Raw genomic sequence first — 14,368 nt, 5'->3', positions numbered from 1 at the left:
TTCTTCTGTGTAAATGAACCAAGCACTCCTCTGACTAGAAAAGAAAACTTTGCACATCGGTATGAATTGCCTTAAAAGCTACTTAGACAGCAGAGACGACCTATAATATTCCCCCAAGAGTGCGGCACTGTGCCGAGCATTTACAACGACTCAAAAGAGAACTTGAACCTAAAGACAAAAACACAGAGCTACAACAAAATATCCTTGGTTGATTAAGATTATTCTTTATTATGAAGTGCCACAAAATGCTTTGTGATCATTGTGCTTACATTGTCTGAATACTGGCTCAAAAAAACTTAACAAAACAAACAAAAAAAAGAAAACTCACAGGAGATTCTCACTCTGGAACAGAGATCCAGCCCTCCTGCGTTAAGGTAAGTCAGATATCGCTATACAGCATAAAAACGTCTCAATCCAAAGGATTCTTTACAAACCCCTCCTGCAATAAATGATTATTTAGGCTATCATCATTCTTTAACTTGGAAATACAAAAGAAGAAGAAGAAGAAGAGAGGTCAAGCTAGTACAAGTTTTTATTTTTTTATATAATTCTTCTCTACCTGATTTCTAGTTAGTTTCATTGTGCTACTTTCTTTAAAGGTGGAGATGACTACAATGGAAGTACTTAAAGAGGCCAGATCAGGAGCTCACCAGGAGACAGACTCAAGCAGACAGACTTCATAAAGTATTCCTTCTGCTTTAAAACCACTGAAAAGCCTCACCAGAGTTTCAGCCAAACACCCAGAAGACAGAATAGAGTGCAAAGTCTATCAACCAACACTTTGAGACATTAAGACGGGAAACGGAGTCTGAGCATCATCACATGTACTCGGTTGCTATGGCTGTTAGAAGTCCTGATTATTACATCGCTAGACCTTTGAGTTAAACTAAGAAATATAAAGGCTGCATTTTTTGTTTTGTTTTGTTTGTACAAATTTTGCTATAAAAACATTTTAATCATCTGCGATGCTGAAGCAAAAATTAAAAGGTTGTCTGTATTGTACATAAAAGCTGTTCTAAATTACAAACTGAAAAGCAAAAAGGGCCTCAAAAAGATGGTGATCTACGATCAATGATTTGATCAATTTTAGATGACTGAAGTCCAGATCAAGACCACGACTGGCTGGTTCACATTCTTATTTTGCAAAAATTAATAATAATAAAAAAAATGTATCTTTCACCAAGATCTCATCAACACTTTTTTTTCAGCCGTTATTGTAGAAGATAAAGAAGTCAGAAGTGTGAGATGTTATCTTCTCGCACTTCTGACACTTCTGATTTAGGCTTTGTGCCTTCAGAACATCATTGCAGACGCATCAAAATTTATGCGAGGTTTTTCTTCTTTCACTCTTGTAACAAGTTAAGAAAACTAAGCTTAGTCTGTGTAATCTTTAAGACGCCCTCTGTCAAAAACATCTCCAAACAGCATCAGTCCTCAGGAAGCAGTGTAATTATCAAGGCTCAGCAATCCACATAGCTAAACGTAGCTGCAGACGGATTTGTTATTCCAAATGGCTTATAATCAGGCACTGTGTGCTTGCATGCATATGGATGCACTTGTTAACTCATTTCTGAATGTTTCTGCTCAAGCTTGCAATATGCACAAACTGTATAGTGTCACGGATTCACATAAGTACGATCTAAAAATGCACGTCTGTGCTCAGTCTGTCTCATGGGAAGCTCCATGAATCTGAAGGAAAAATAAAAAATAAAAAAACCTTTCTGAGCTGCAGAGATCTGGGTTCAGCATCACTGCTGTTGACCACCTACATTAGAAACTAAATGATTTATGGGGTCAGAGCTGATTCAAGTTAACTTGTCTGCAGGTATATCACTCATGAAGTGAGCCTACGGGGCGGCCCGGTGGGGGTGGGTGGGGGGGGCCTGCTGCAGAACAATGCAGACTCCGTTCCATGCAGCAGCTGCAGCATGAAACTGTGAACTGTAACCAGACTGGCCGGTCAAAGTGCAGCCTGTTGTTGAAGAATGCACAGTTAATGTTGTGGAAGCGCTCAGGGGGAGATGGCTGAATAATGCATTGGAGTCAGAGTTGACCTCAGTCTAGCTTCAGCAATGCACCAAACTTTGCCTTGGTTTTTCCAATAAGGCATGCTGAGAGCTGCGTGTTGCCTCCCAGCTTGGGTTTGTGCAGATTTTATGGCAAAATCTCAGTGTGATTCCCGCTGAATATCACAGCAAAATGTAATAAGTCCGCCTCAGTAAATTAGACTATTGCAAAAAAGTTGATTTATTTCAGTAATTTGGGCTAAAAAAAAGAGAAGCTGATTCATATAATTTGGCTGTTTTTGGTCAATTTACAGCTAATGAAAATCCAAAATTGTTATTTCCAGAAAATGTCAATGTTACTATTGCATAGCAGCAATTAAAAAAAAGCATTTGAATACAGAAATATTGTGCTGTGACCTACACAGTGATGGGAGTGACTGCCTACAGAAACTGGAGAGTGAAATATCTCTTGATACAAAAACTGTACTCATAGTTCACACTCTGCGAAACTCTATGACACTCATGAAGGGAATTTGTGTAACAATTCTTTAAAAGTTATACATCACCCTGTTGCTTGGGCTTTACTTTTCTACCGCACTTTTTCCTTCCACTTAACTTCCCATCACCATGCCTTGGATTAAGCACTTTGTGAACAGCATACTCTTTAAGCAATGACTTTCAGTCACTTAAACTTTTTCCGGACAATGTCAAGACTGTCTTCTTTAAGTCAGCAGTCTTATCTGTGTAGGCTTCCGAGAAACAATACTTTGACTTTTCATGAGCTCAGCACATTAACAGAAATGGATGCTTGAAACATATCACCCAGTGTGTAGCAAATCCCTATCATTTAACGTTTCCCTTTCTGAATCAAATTACTGAAATAAATGTACTTTTCCATGATGTCCATCCGTTGACAGGATGATGCAGAAAGTTGCTAGGGATGTCACAATCGCACAGCAGTTATCCTACAATAGGCCCCACACCCAGCAGACAGCTGATCCCAGCCTCTCAAAGCCTAAATCCTACATTAGTTCTACTCACTAAGAGGCAGGCAGTGCATAACAAGAAAGGAAAAACGGGACTTTTCTTTTCGTCACTCTAACACTACATTGGCATGATCCCTGATGTCTGCAATGTTAGTATTTTTCAGTTTATGACTATAGGTGAAGTAAAACATACCTGATTCTTCAAACTGCTATACAGTAGTAGGTAATACTTCATAACTTCATCATAAAATTCCATGCATTAGGTGATTATTGCTTTTACGAGTCCTATGGAGGCTCCAAGAGAAAAAATATTGCCCTCGGGTTCTATCTATAGGAATTTTGGCAAAAATTCATAAGCTTTTTTTTTTTTATGTGGTTGGCATAGGTTTTGTTATTTTTCTTTTTTTCGTTTTTGCATGCAGTAATGTTAATTTAAAAAAAAAAGAAAGTAAACAACATAATAGAAAAAAATCGTACGCAAAAAAAGTGACATATGCTTTGGCCTGTAGTGGTAAAAAGACATATCCAGAACTTAAAGTGCAAATAAACAGCATCTGTTGTCGTCAAATCAAGTAGAAATATACAACAAATAATAAAAAGAAACATTGCTTAAATAAATAAATACATAAATATTTTTTTTTTACCTCAAAGGTGGAGAGATTATGGTCACTTGGTGCAGCAGAGCATTAATATTATTCTCATTATTATTACTATTCTTATTATTACTATTCCCCCAAAAAGCAGAATCAGAATGAAAAAAAAAACACTTTCACTGCATTTCAGTGCATGGAGAAAACTAGTAGCTATATGTTTTCTATTGTCATTATTCTCATCATCATCATCAATGTTCCAAAATATATGTAGTCATATTATATCTAGATGCCAGGAGGAAGCTGCAGTAATATCAGTGTCTCTGCCCTGAACAGACAGAGAAAAAGGAGGTGACGTGATTTCAAGGAAGTGCATGCGTCGATCAGTTTAATCCTTAAGTGGGAAAATCTCAAGGAGAAAAATTGTGCTATCTTCATCGTATTCGTCATTGTGGACAGGCTCCAAGGGAAAGGGGGGGGAAGAGGGGGCAGTGGGCAGGTGAGGGAGGTAGAAGGAGGGAAAGCAAGGTCGCATTCTGACCAAAAATATACCGTCTGCAGTTTAGTCTTTAAGGATAATGGTAATTTGTGTCTGCGGTTTTGTCCCTCATTTGATCTCTTTGTAGGTTGTCATGCGTCTAATGGGCCGAGAGGGGAGAAGGGGCCTTTGAAGCAGGCAGATTCGTAGTGCTTGTTCAGATAGCTCTTGAGCGCGAAGGTCTTGTTGCAGCGTTTGCATTTGAAGTGCTTGAAGGCCGAATGCGTCTGCATGTGGGCGCGCAGGTTCGAGCGGTCCGCGAAGGCCTTCCCGCAGTGGGCGCACCCGAATGGTTTCTCGCCGGTGTGGGAGCGCATGTGGCCCTGCAGGAGCCACGGCCGGCTGAACGCCTTCCCGCACACGTCGCACTTGTGCTTGAGGTCATGAGTGAGCAGGTGCATGGCCATGGCGGGCATGGACACGTACACCTTCCCGCAAGTGGGGCACTTCTTTGCCAGCTTGCTGTCAAGCGAGCGGTGCGTCTGTTTGTGCCGGCTCAGGTTGGAAGACGTGGCGTAGGTCTTGCCACACTCGTTGCAGGTGTGCCTCTGGACGCTCCGGGGGCTACCGAGGGCTTTCCTTCTCGAACGGCCGTCGGTGATGAAGAAAGCGTCGACTGTGTATCCCTCGCTCACCGCGGCGTCGCCGTTGATGTAGCCGTCTGTGATTTCCGAGCCCGGGCTGTCCGGAGACTCCGAGTCGGGGGCACCGTAGTCGCTGTGGATACCGTCATAGAGAGGGTCAGGAGAGGGCACCTTGATCCCGCCATCGCTCTCACCATCATACACGACAGGACTGATGTAGTCACTGATGTAGGCCGCTAAGGTGGGAACAAGAAAATAGTGTCACACCAAAGTATGAGTCACAGTTAGGAATGATGCACATTAATGTTACTGTCCCTGAAGAACTTTGATATGTTTGTCAGACACTAAAGAAAACACATCTACGCTGTTTTGCTAAGCTATTTATATCCCTTGAACCTTCACGCAGTCACATTACAACTTCAGACTCCAATGCATGTCATTACGGCTCCATGTTGCAGAGCTGTTCCCACAGAATAGCAGCTGTGAGATGGACAGAAATGATCCCTGGTTTTTAAAGGTTTTCACAAAAACAACTCTGAAAACTGTAGCATGCGTATTCTATCCAAGTCAATAATATCTGGAAGCATTTTTTTTTCTGCATTTATAGCTAATCTTTTGGGTCATCTCTTCAACAGCTTTGCAGATATATAGACTAAAATAACAAAATAACTCAAACTCAGTCAGAATGGATGTAGATCGTCTGTGAACAGAAAATCACAAATCTACCAAACATGTCAATCTAAACTGTTACATTGTAACTCTGGCTGAATGTTTTGTGCTATCGCTGTCCTGTAAGGTGAACCTCCAATCCAGTCTCAAGCCTCAAGCAGACCGATAGCTTTTCTTCCAGTATTTCCCTCGATTTAGTTTCATCCGTCTCCCCTTTGACTCCAACTAGCTTTCCTGGTGTTTCTGGAGAAAAGCATCCCCACAGTATGATACTGCCACCACAGTTTTTGTAAGCCACAAACCGTTAAATCCAACTGAAAAACATTAAAATATGAAAAAGCAACAGGACAAAATGTGAACAAGTCCAAGGTGTTTGAATTTTTTTGCATGGCACTACATAACACGGCCGCCTGTTGAGTACAGAGAGGCACACTGACAAAATCCTCAGCAAACTCCCAGAGAACGGCAATTTAGATGATAAAAATAATACCAGTTTATTACTGCACGTATGGCTCCTCTGGGAAAAAGTGGCGACTATCGGTGATTAAAACCATTAAAGTACTAAAAGACAGTGAGTCATGAAAACCTGAAATTTCTTAAGCATATATGTTTTGACGTGCACAAATGACACAGAATTCATGAAAACTAATCAAGCACGAATTTGTTGAGGCACCAGATTTTTTTATTTGAACTAATAATTCTATAAAATTAAATAATAATATATAATAATTCTACAATTTCCCTGAGGGTAAATCCCAAAGGGATGAATAAAGTTTCCATCTAATTATGTAGTCTCGGCTGAAACAGTAATTGAAACATACAGCAGACCTCCATTGTTGATTTACAAACCCAACGTGATTAGCCATTGTTATTTCAGAAAATCAAATATTCCTTCCTGTCATTACATGTGGCAGTAAAAGAGCAAGCACTTCATCATTCTCAAACCACGAGCAATCAGGCACTCAATAAAAAGCTTAAAACGTTAAAGACTATCTAAAAATATAGGGCAGAAGAAACAAACTAGCCTATTATTAATGGCTATAAAATGTACTTAAGCATTGAAAAAGGCAATAAAACGTATTCAAGATTCAAGACTGTGGGTAGTAGATGGATGATTATAATTGCAGAGTTACAAATATTAACATAATATAGTGTTTAAAAGCATCAGGTGTGACAGCATGCCTGCACCAACAGCTGCAGTCCTTCGGTATCTGTGCTGTAATAATGCCGCAGCAACTGTATCCAAGTTCTGCATAAGTGGTAACGTGTGAAATCAACGTACAATCAGTGAAACAGCAGTAATTTCAGCGTGTGTCAAACATCTGTTTAAAAAAGTTATATATATATTTGAATTTCCTTTTCATGAGTCGGAGCATCTGTCTCTCCTCGCTGTACACCTGTGACCAGGAGAGGCTGCTTGAAAGGATCCGCAGTGTGAGTCCTGAACTAATTTAGCAATACATCTCCCTTTGGCCCTCAAGAGCTGCAGTTAAAAACACTCTCCCTCTAAAAGATGAATGCACACAGGCTGACCCTGAACCTGAGGAAAAAGAAGCTGATTTAGCGTGTGAAAACAAGAATCAGCACCGCGGACTGATCCAGCGCGGAACGGGGTCGATGCTACAGTGACCACTGGCTCGCAGTCAGCGCAGCTTCGGTCAGTGCAGTGACCTGTTGGCTTTGTGCTTTTTTGACTTGACAGAAAAATTAAGAATTTTTTCTTAAAACTATTTCTTTTTTTTCTTTCTTTTTTTTCCTGAGAGTCAGAACTGGTTGTGTTCTGGTCTTACTGGAAGTGGTTGCAAAAGTCACTTGTATTCACACAAAGCTGGTAAAACATATAGAATTTCAATTATGTTTAAGGACTACACTATATAGGTAGCCTATAAGTTACCATATTAAGCTGCAGAAGACTGAAAAAATGTTGCCTTATCTTCATGAACAAATTGTAAATTACCTTAAACTTTTAATGCATTATATTCGGATCCACTATCTTTGAGCCTAGTTGTGCTGCTAGCTAATGCTGTTTTGTTTTGCTATACATTTTATTTTTAATTTTAATCTTTGCACATTCATGTGATCCTGAGTGTTATTTCATATATATATATATATATATATATATATATATATATATATATATATATATATATATACACAATGTAAACTGTGTGGAAGTTACCCATTTCAGCTGATTTGACATTAAACCTTTGTAGCCTTGACAGAACAGATGTCTCTGTTTATTAATTACACAGCTTATGTGGGCATTTATTCACATTCAGTTTTATTAAGGAGGACTAGAAAAAAGATTGTTTAAATTTATACCACACTGTCTTCGTAAAAAAAAAAAAAAAAGAAAAAAGAAAACGTGAATCACCCTTTTCAAATTATCCTCTACTCTAACACATTCAATCCCACTAAAAGATTTTACTGTAAGGTGAGAAAATGTGTAAAACTTCTAGATGTGGGAATTTATTTTTAGACAGATTTAAGTTACACTCATGAATCTACTCTCACTACACGTTTTTTTTAGTAATTGGAAATTCCACATAAACAATATAACTCTCATCTAGATCCACTTTATGCTCTCATGATTGGGTCTGCTTCAGTGATGATCCAAGCTTCCCCTTCAGGTTTCTCTACACAACAATGTCTACAAACATCCAGTAAAGCTGAACATTAGTTGTGAAGTCGCCCATTGTTGAACTTCTACCTCTTATGTGTCACACTTACTTAAAGTCGTTCCTTAAAATATCTAAACTAAAGACAAATTCATAAAAACTCAATCAGTGCAGTCATATTCGGTCAATGTAATCCTGATAAAACCATAAGGATTTCTTATTCCTTTAATGATGTCTATTTATTTTGGTGACGGCACTCATCAAAATGTAATGCTTGTTCAATTGTTGGTTTAGGTGTTCTGTAGGTTATATGGTTGTAAAAAAAAAAAAAAAAAAAGTTCAGTTTTTGTTTGAGTCTCAGGGAGGAGCAGGAACGGCAGACAGAAGCAACAAATCCCATGTGGCAAACATATCTGTTTGCATATAATAACAGCAGTTTGCAGTCCCGTGAGAATACACACTGACGACGCTTACACCGAGGCAGAACGCGGATGGGGTATAAATATAAATAATGAGTCTAAAAGGCGTCATGTTCAGACCGAAAGTTTTCCTAAAATGGCCCTCTGTAGTGGGGATGTTTGAAGAAGCTGCTTTGAGCTGCTAAAATCAGAGGTAAGAGACTGGAGACAAAAGGTGGCTGAGACAGACTGCGTTACAGAAAGCACTCCAGTGTCAAACCAGGCAGGTTGTTAGGCTTGTTAACCTCGACATTAAAAAGCCGTTTTTTTGCTTTAGAAGCACAGGATTGGCGGCATGGAGCATGAGCGTTGGCGTGCAACAATCTGTCATTGATTCCCAGCTGGAAATAAAGCTGTTTATTCTGCGTCGCACACTCTTAAGGTATGAGGGTAGGTTTGCAGTTTTCATATAGTTCAAAATAATCAGCTTCACTGTCATGATTGTAGCAAAGGCCAGATTTGTTAAGAAGCTGAAATGTGATGATTAGGCCAAACGTTTACAACAAGATTCAGTACATTTACTGCCAAATGTCTCATTTTTGTAAACAGCATTTCTGCTTTTTACCTCCAAAAGAGAGTTAGGACTTATCTGGGAAACGGGCTGTAAATGTCAAGTAAATGTTTCTGCTTCAGACATTCTTTGTAAAATTGTTAAATAAATGCCTTTCCTAGAATTGCATCTCCTTGGATGCAATATTTACATGGCTGCAAAAGACTAGGGAATTACACATGAATGGGGAAAAAAAAAATCACAAAACTAGGTCACACTTTTTAAAACCATTCAGTAAGCAGAGTGATATTGAAAAAATCTGCATTTTCTGACATTTATTTAAGTTGTTGTGCCTTACCCGGTTAAATAAAAATAAAAAAAGGTTACGTCAATTCTCCCTTTTAAAATGTTGTCCTTATGTGACAGTTTAATATTATGGTAGCTGTTGCAGGTAGAGAGTGAATCATCCAGAGCGAGAAAACCAGCGTGCAAAAAAAAAAAAAAAAATCTGCCAACATTGCAAAAATAGAGCAGTAACACCTGGTGCACGGAAACGGTGTAGAGCGTGTCAGAGGATCAGCCTCCGGTAAGGTCAGTTTAATATACAAGCTTGTCTGATAACAGCAGAGGCTTTGGAGAAGCTCGTTACATGGTTAAATGTAAGCTACCAAATTGCTGGTTAAGCTGTTCATATTGCACCTGTTGTGTAGTGTATCAGTGTGTCTGAGGTGGAAATCAAACAGATTCAAACGTGAATAAAATGCCCTGTTTTTTTCTTTTTTATCTGTTCGTTTTCTGCAACCTCCAGGACACCAAAGAGGTGATTCTGTTGCGTCTCCATCCGAGCACGTCTGACAATGGTGCATTTTTTCTTTCACAGAAGCGGGAAAGTAAAAGCACGTCGGCTCTCTTTATCTTTTTTTTTTTTTTTTTTTTGTCGTTACTTATTATTCTGCGTGGGAGCAAGAAGGTCCCAGCTGAGCATTAGGAAGGATTAGCGAAGCGTGCGAGAAGCTCTTGATTGAGTTAATTTCACAAGTGACCTTTACGCAGACCAACTCCAAGAGGAGAACAAATATGCTACAGGATCAAATCCAGTGAAGAATGTCTTACATTTTGCAGGAAAAAAACGCTTCAGCTGACGAGTTCTCCATGTTTTCTGCTGTCCACCTGCTCCTCTCATCTCTCCCAGTCCTGTGGAGCTTAAATCTCTTACAGGCTGCTGTGTCATCTAACTTTGATATATTTTCAATAGCTGATTGAGGGAATGAGACATAAGTAAGTGTTAATGACCATGCGATAACTCTGTGCTGTCTGAAGTCGTTCCCTAATAATTGATTACAGGCTGTCCCACTACAACACCCACCTTATTGAAGGGTTTGAAAAAGAACCAGACTGAAAGTGTGGCCAGCTATAAAAACATGACATGAAGATGATGATATTACAAAATGTCCCACTAGATGAGATGAATGCAGTAAAAACCCATTACTCTGGCTACACACCCTCCCACCAGGCATAACATTATGACCACCGACAGGCAAGGAGAGACACATTGAGAAGTTCTCCATTAACGTATCTGTTTGTAAAAAAAAAAAAAAAGGTGCATTTTGTTTAAACTGAAGCAATAAAAAATAAATGATGTATTCTCACAAACGATGTGTTAAAAGCAGCAACAAATGGGACATTAGATTAGATGACTGAGTCATGGCGTCTCTGAAAGTCCAGCTCTGGTGGGGATTTCTCTAAACAGATTACTAACTAATGCATGTTGGGGCCAGTGGTGAAACTAAGGGGGGGTATAATGGGCAATAGCCTCCCCTAAAATTTGCTTCCCCCTATCCAAATTATTATTTAGTTCTACAGTTTTAACCTTGCTGAATTGCAGCATCTTCTTATTTACTTTATTCAGTCTTGCGTTACACTTCTGGATGCCTCCTGGTATAACATCACTCATTCCCCCGCCTACCTATACATGACATCATAACACTTCTGCTTCCCCATCGCCACCCTCACACAGACTGACACCCTCATTCGAGACACCATACAAGAACGCCTGCGTATACACACACACACACACACACACACACACACAACAGATTTAACAATCTGCTGTTCCCATAATTAACTTTTCCGTTTATAGCCACTCAACCTGTCCATATTTGCCTTTGTTAATTTGTTTACAGCTGGTAAATTTCCATCTGATTCTCTGCCTGAGTTTTACACAAACAGCGCTGCTGTGCAGTTTGCTGAGGTGTTTGCCGATAGCTGCTCTGTGTGCCTTCAGCTACCCTCCCAGGGACAAATACAGTATTTAAAACTCGAACTGAAAAGAAATGTTTTGGCTTTAGGTTTTGCTGTGCTGACTCTATACTCTGAATGGCCTTTCCCATTAGTCCATCTCTGTAAAAAACTTTGTGGAAGTGCCTCTTTCAGGGCAATGCAAACTGCACTTGTGCTCCTGTCACCAGGGAAGGCCGAGCTCCCAGGAGACACAAGAAGACGTCCAGATTTGTCATGTTTTATGGTCGACTGCAATCAAGGATCGACCTGCCTGTAGAGGTTTCTCTGTGCTCTTCTAGGATAGGTTTGCACAGCCTTGCATCCCTTAAAATTGATCACTCTGGTTGTTGTCTTTGTTATTACTTAACTATGATTTATACAGATTATCTCACTGAGATCCAAAATCCCATATACAAGAGACCTGTTTTAATAAAACAAACAAAAAAAATACAAACACAGCGAGAAAGCAAGTACTTATTAAGAAATCTGACTCAAATAAGCTGATAAAAAATAAACAAGCTAAAAACAAGAACACGTTTAATAAAACCATCTTTTTTTTTTTTTTTTTTGTAAAGAAATATGAATTGTCACAACGTTATTTCCTCTGCTGTTAAAGTGTCTCGCAGAAAGAGAGATCCTTCTTCAGGGGCTTAATAAAACCAGGCAGGAGTTTTTAAAGCTGCTGTAGTTCGAGCTGCTGAGAAAGTTGATGCAGTTTGTTGTGCATGGCGCTGCGTACCAGCCAGTTTTGCCCATACTGGTTATAATACCATGCTTGTAGCTTAGATAAACTTTCTATCTGACTTAGTGTTGGTCTGTGCGTGAATTGTTGCTTCTTTTAACCCGCAGCTCTGATATGTGTAAGGCTCTGGTAAAGATTCTTCAAGACCCAACAGGTAAATCCACCTCTTTGTCTCATGCATTATAGACCAGCCTTATTGCAGAAACATAACCCCCTCCTCTCCTGACTGCATCCCTCTCCTCCTCCTCCTCCTCACTGGGATCGATCTGTATCTGAGACACCTGTAGTCCCGCGCTGTGTAGGCAGCCTGACCTACCTTTGTCATGCAGCCGCAGGCTGAGGTCTGTCCTGTGCCGGTAGGCGTGTTCCAACTCCGCCCCGGTGGAGAAATCATCCAGTTTCACCTTTTTCACCAGGAAAGACCTTGGCATGATGGTGAGAGACACCGGCACGCACGCGAGCACGCACGCTCCCACAAACACAACGTACACGCGGACGCAGCGACACACACACGCGCGCACACTCTCGCGGATGCAAAGCCCCTCGCCGACGGCCTGGCCAGCGTGGCGATCCCGTCCGTCCGTCAACACGCCGAGCAGAGGGACCGATTGTCTTCAGGTGGTGGCGGGAGCCGAGCTGCCGAATTATCCGGTCAAAAAGAGTTATTGTTCTGCTTGAGTGTCCCTGCCTGGCCCGGTCCAGTCCTCTTGCAGGAATGGGAGGAAATGCAACTTCAGCACCGGACAGCTCCCACCGTAGGGAGGAAGAGGAGGAGGAGTAGGAGGAGAAGGAGGAGGAGGAGGAGGAGGAGGAGGGGGGGTGCCTCGTGCTTTTTGCGCTCGCGGACAAACGGAAGACTGAAGGCTCTCGAACAATAATAAAATAAAAAAAATGAATATAAAAAAGGCGATGGAAGACACCTCGCAAAGCCCGGGCCTCTCTAAAAAAAGAAATGGAGGAGGAAGAGGGGAAGGACGAGGGAGGGATGCGAAGAAAATCAGAGGTTTAAAAAATATGTAATAATAACTTAGAGTGCTTTTATGTATAAAAAAATTCCCTTTAACGAAAAAAAAAGTCCTTTATATCCCTTTAAGTCAAAAAAAATTGTTCAAAAAGGGACTCCGATGAATCAACAGATCCCCCTCTTTCTCTCTCTGGATCCCTCTCTCTTCACTCTCTTCCCCTCGCCTCTCTCTTTCTGCTGCTTCGAGCTGTTCCCGCGAGTGTGCCGTCTCGCGATCAGCTGTTGGCATTTATACGGACAGAGGGAGAGAGAGAGAGAGAGAGAGAGAGAGAGAGAGAGAGAGAGAGAGAGAGAGAGAGAGAGAGATGGACGGATGGATAGACACGAGGGTGGAGAGAGTGCTTAATTTAATCCATCCCGCATCCCCTGGGAGCGGCGACTGGCCCGGATGATTTATTGAAGCTGTTATCACCCCCTCTTTCTCTTTCTTTCTCTGTCTTTCACTCTCCTTCGCTCTCCTTCTCTTCATTGTGTGTGTGTGTGTGTGTGTGTGTGTCAGAGAGAGAGAGAGAGAGAGAGAGAGAGAGAGAGAGAGAGAGAGAGAGAGAGGCAAGACGCCATGTTTTGTGGAGATAAGAATGGAAATTATTTTTTTCAAGCATTCGTCGACTTGATTTAGCTATCTCAACGTGAAACATGCTCTTTAAAGATTGTTCCATTGTTCATAATTTTTGTGGGACTCATACTTCTTTTTTTTTTACTACTAAGCTTATTTCTAGTTATTTCTTTTTCCTTTTTTTCTGTGATGACAAGGATTTTAAAGGGGGATATTAACTGGCATGCTGAGAGCTTAGTAATTATCATTAATGTAGCCCTGAAGGCAAAAAGGGAGTAGACCAAATGGAGTGTTTTACAGTAGCCTAACCACCGGATTAATATGGAGGTAGGATATATCAGCTCCAGGGTCACACTGGGTTCACTTGCAACTATTTCTGATTTTTATGTGGGGAAAAACAAATGTAATGTCACGTAAAACTGAATGAACTTTTTCAGAGTTACTGTTCTCTTCAACTTTTCTGTTCCCTGTTGAGACTGACGTGCTTTAAAATGGGAATGAAAATGTGATGCGTTTGTATTCAATTAGGCTTAATTTACAGCATGCACCCATATGGATTAACTTTAATTTAAACAGAAAGAAAGAGAAAGAAAGAAAGAAAAGAAAAGCATTGGGCTAGTTTTGCTAAGTTTGTCTTTCTTTGGACCCACCAGTACACACAAGGTTAACGCCATCAAACATTATGCCCAATACGACACACACTGCTATGAAATATTTTACTACTTGAATTTTACTGCTGCTGCGTTAGATTTTTGCAGTCATGCCATTTTACAAACACTTGTATCATATGAGTTGCTGCTGGAGGAACATTGATCATGGTTTCTAAT

At 40.5% G+C, this 14,368-nt stretch overlaps 1 protein-coding gene across 1 annotated transcript; it reads right to left on the bottom strand.

Annotated features, from left to right (window-relative positions):
- Positions 1–201: 201 nt before the first annotated feature.
- LOC103478642 (transcriptional repressor scratch 1-like) lies at positions 202–14,100 on the bottom strand. The gene is made up of 2 exons (XM_008432616.3): positions 12,278–14,100; positions 202–4,940 (listed from the first exon to the last, which is right to left on the bottom strand). Exons 1-2 carry the CDS (start codon positions 12,390–12,392, stop codon positions 4,213–4,215), a joined length of 843 nt encoding a protein of 280 aa, XP_008430838.1. The 5' UTR covers positions 12,393–14,100; the 3' UTR covers positions 202–4,212.
- Positions 14,101–14,368: the final 268 nt, after the last annotated feature.

The sequence above is a fragment of the Poecilia reticulata genome, chromosome 16 (assembly GCF_904066995.2).
Source record: "Poecilia reticulata chromosome 16, P_reticulata-male-v2, whole genome shotgun sequence".
NCBI lineage: Eukaryota > Metazoa > Chordata > Actinopteri > Cyprinodontiformes > Poeciliidae > Poecilia > Poecilia reticulata.
The sequence above is the reverse complement of the archived record's forward strand: the minus strand, read 5'-3'. Positions and strand labels throughout refer to the sequence as shown.

Excerpts from the sequence above, each read along its gene's own strand:
- LOC103478642 (XM_008432616.3), bottom strand. The coding sequence starts at position 12,392 with ATGCCAAGGTCTTTCCTGGTGAAAAAGGTGAAACTGGATGATTTCTCC. Across the intron at positions 4,941-12,277 it reads CCTGCGGCTGCATGACAAAG|CGGCCTACATCAGTGACTAC; the intron begins GTAGGTCAGGCT and ends TTCCCACCTTAG.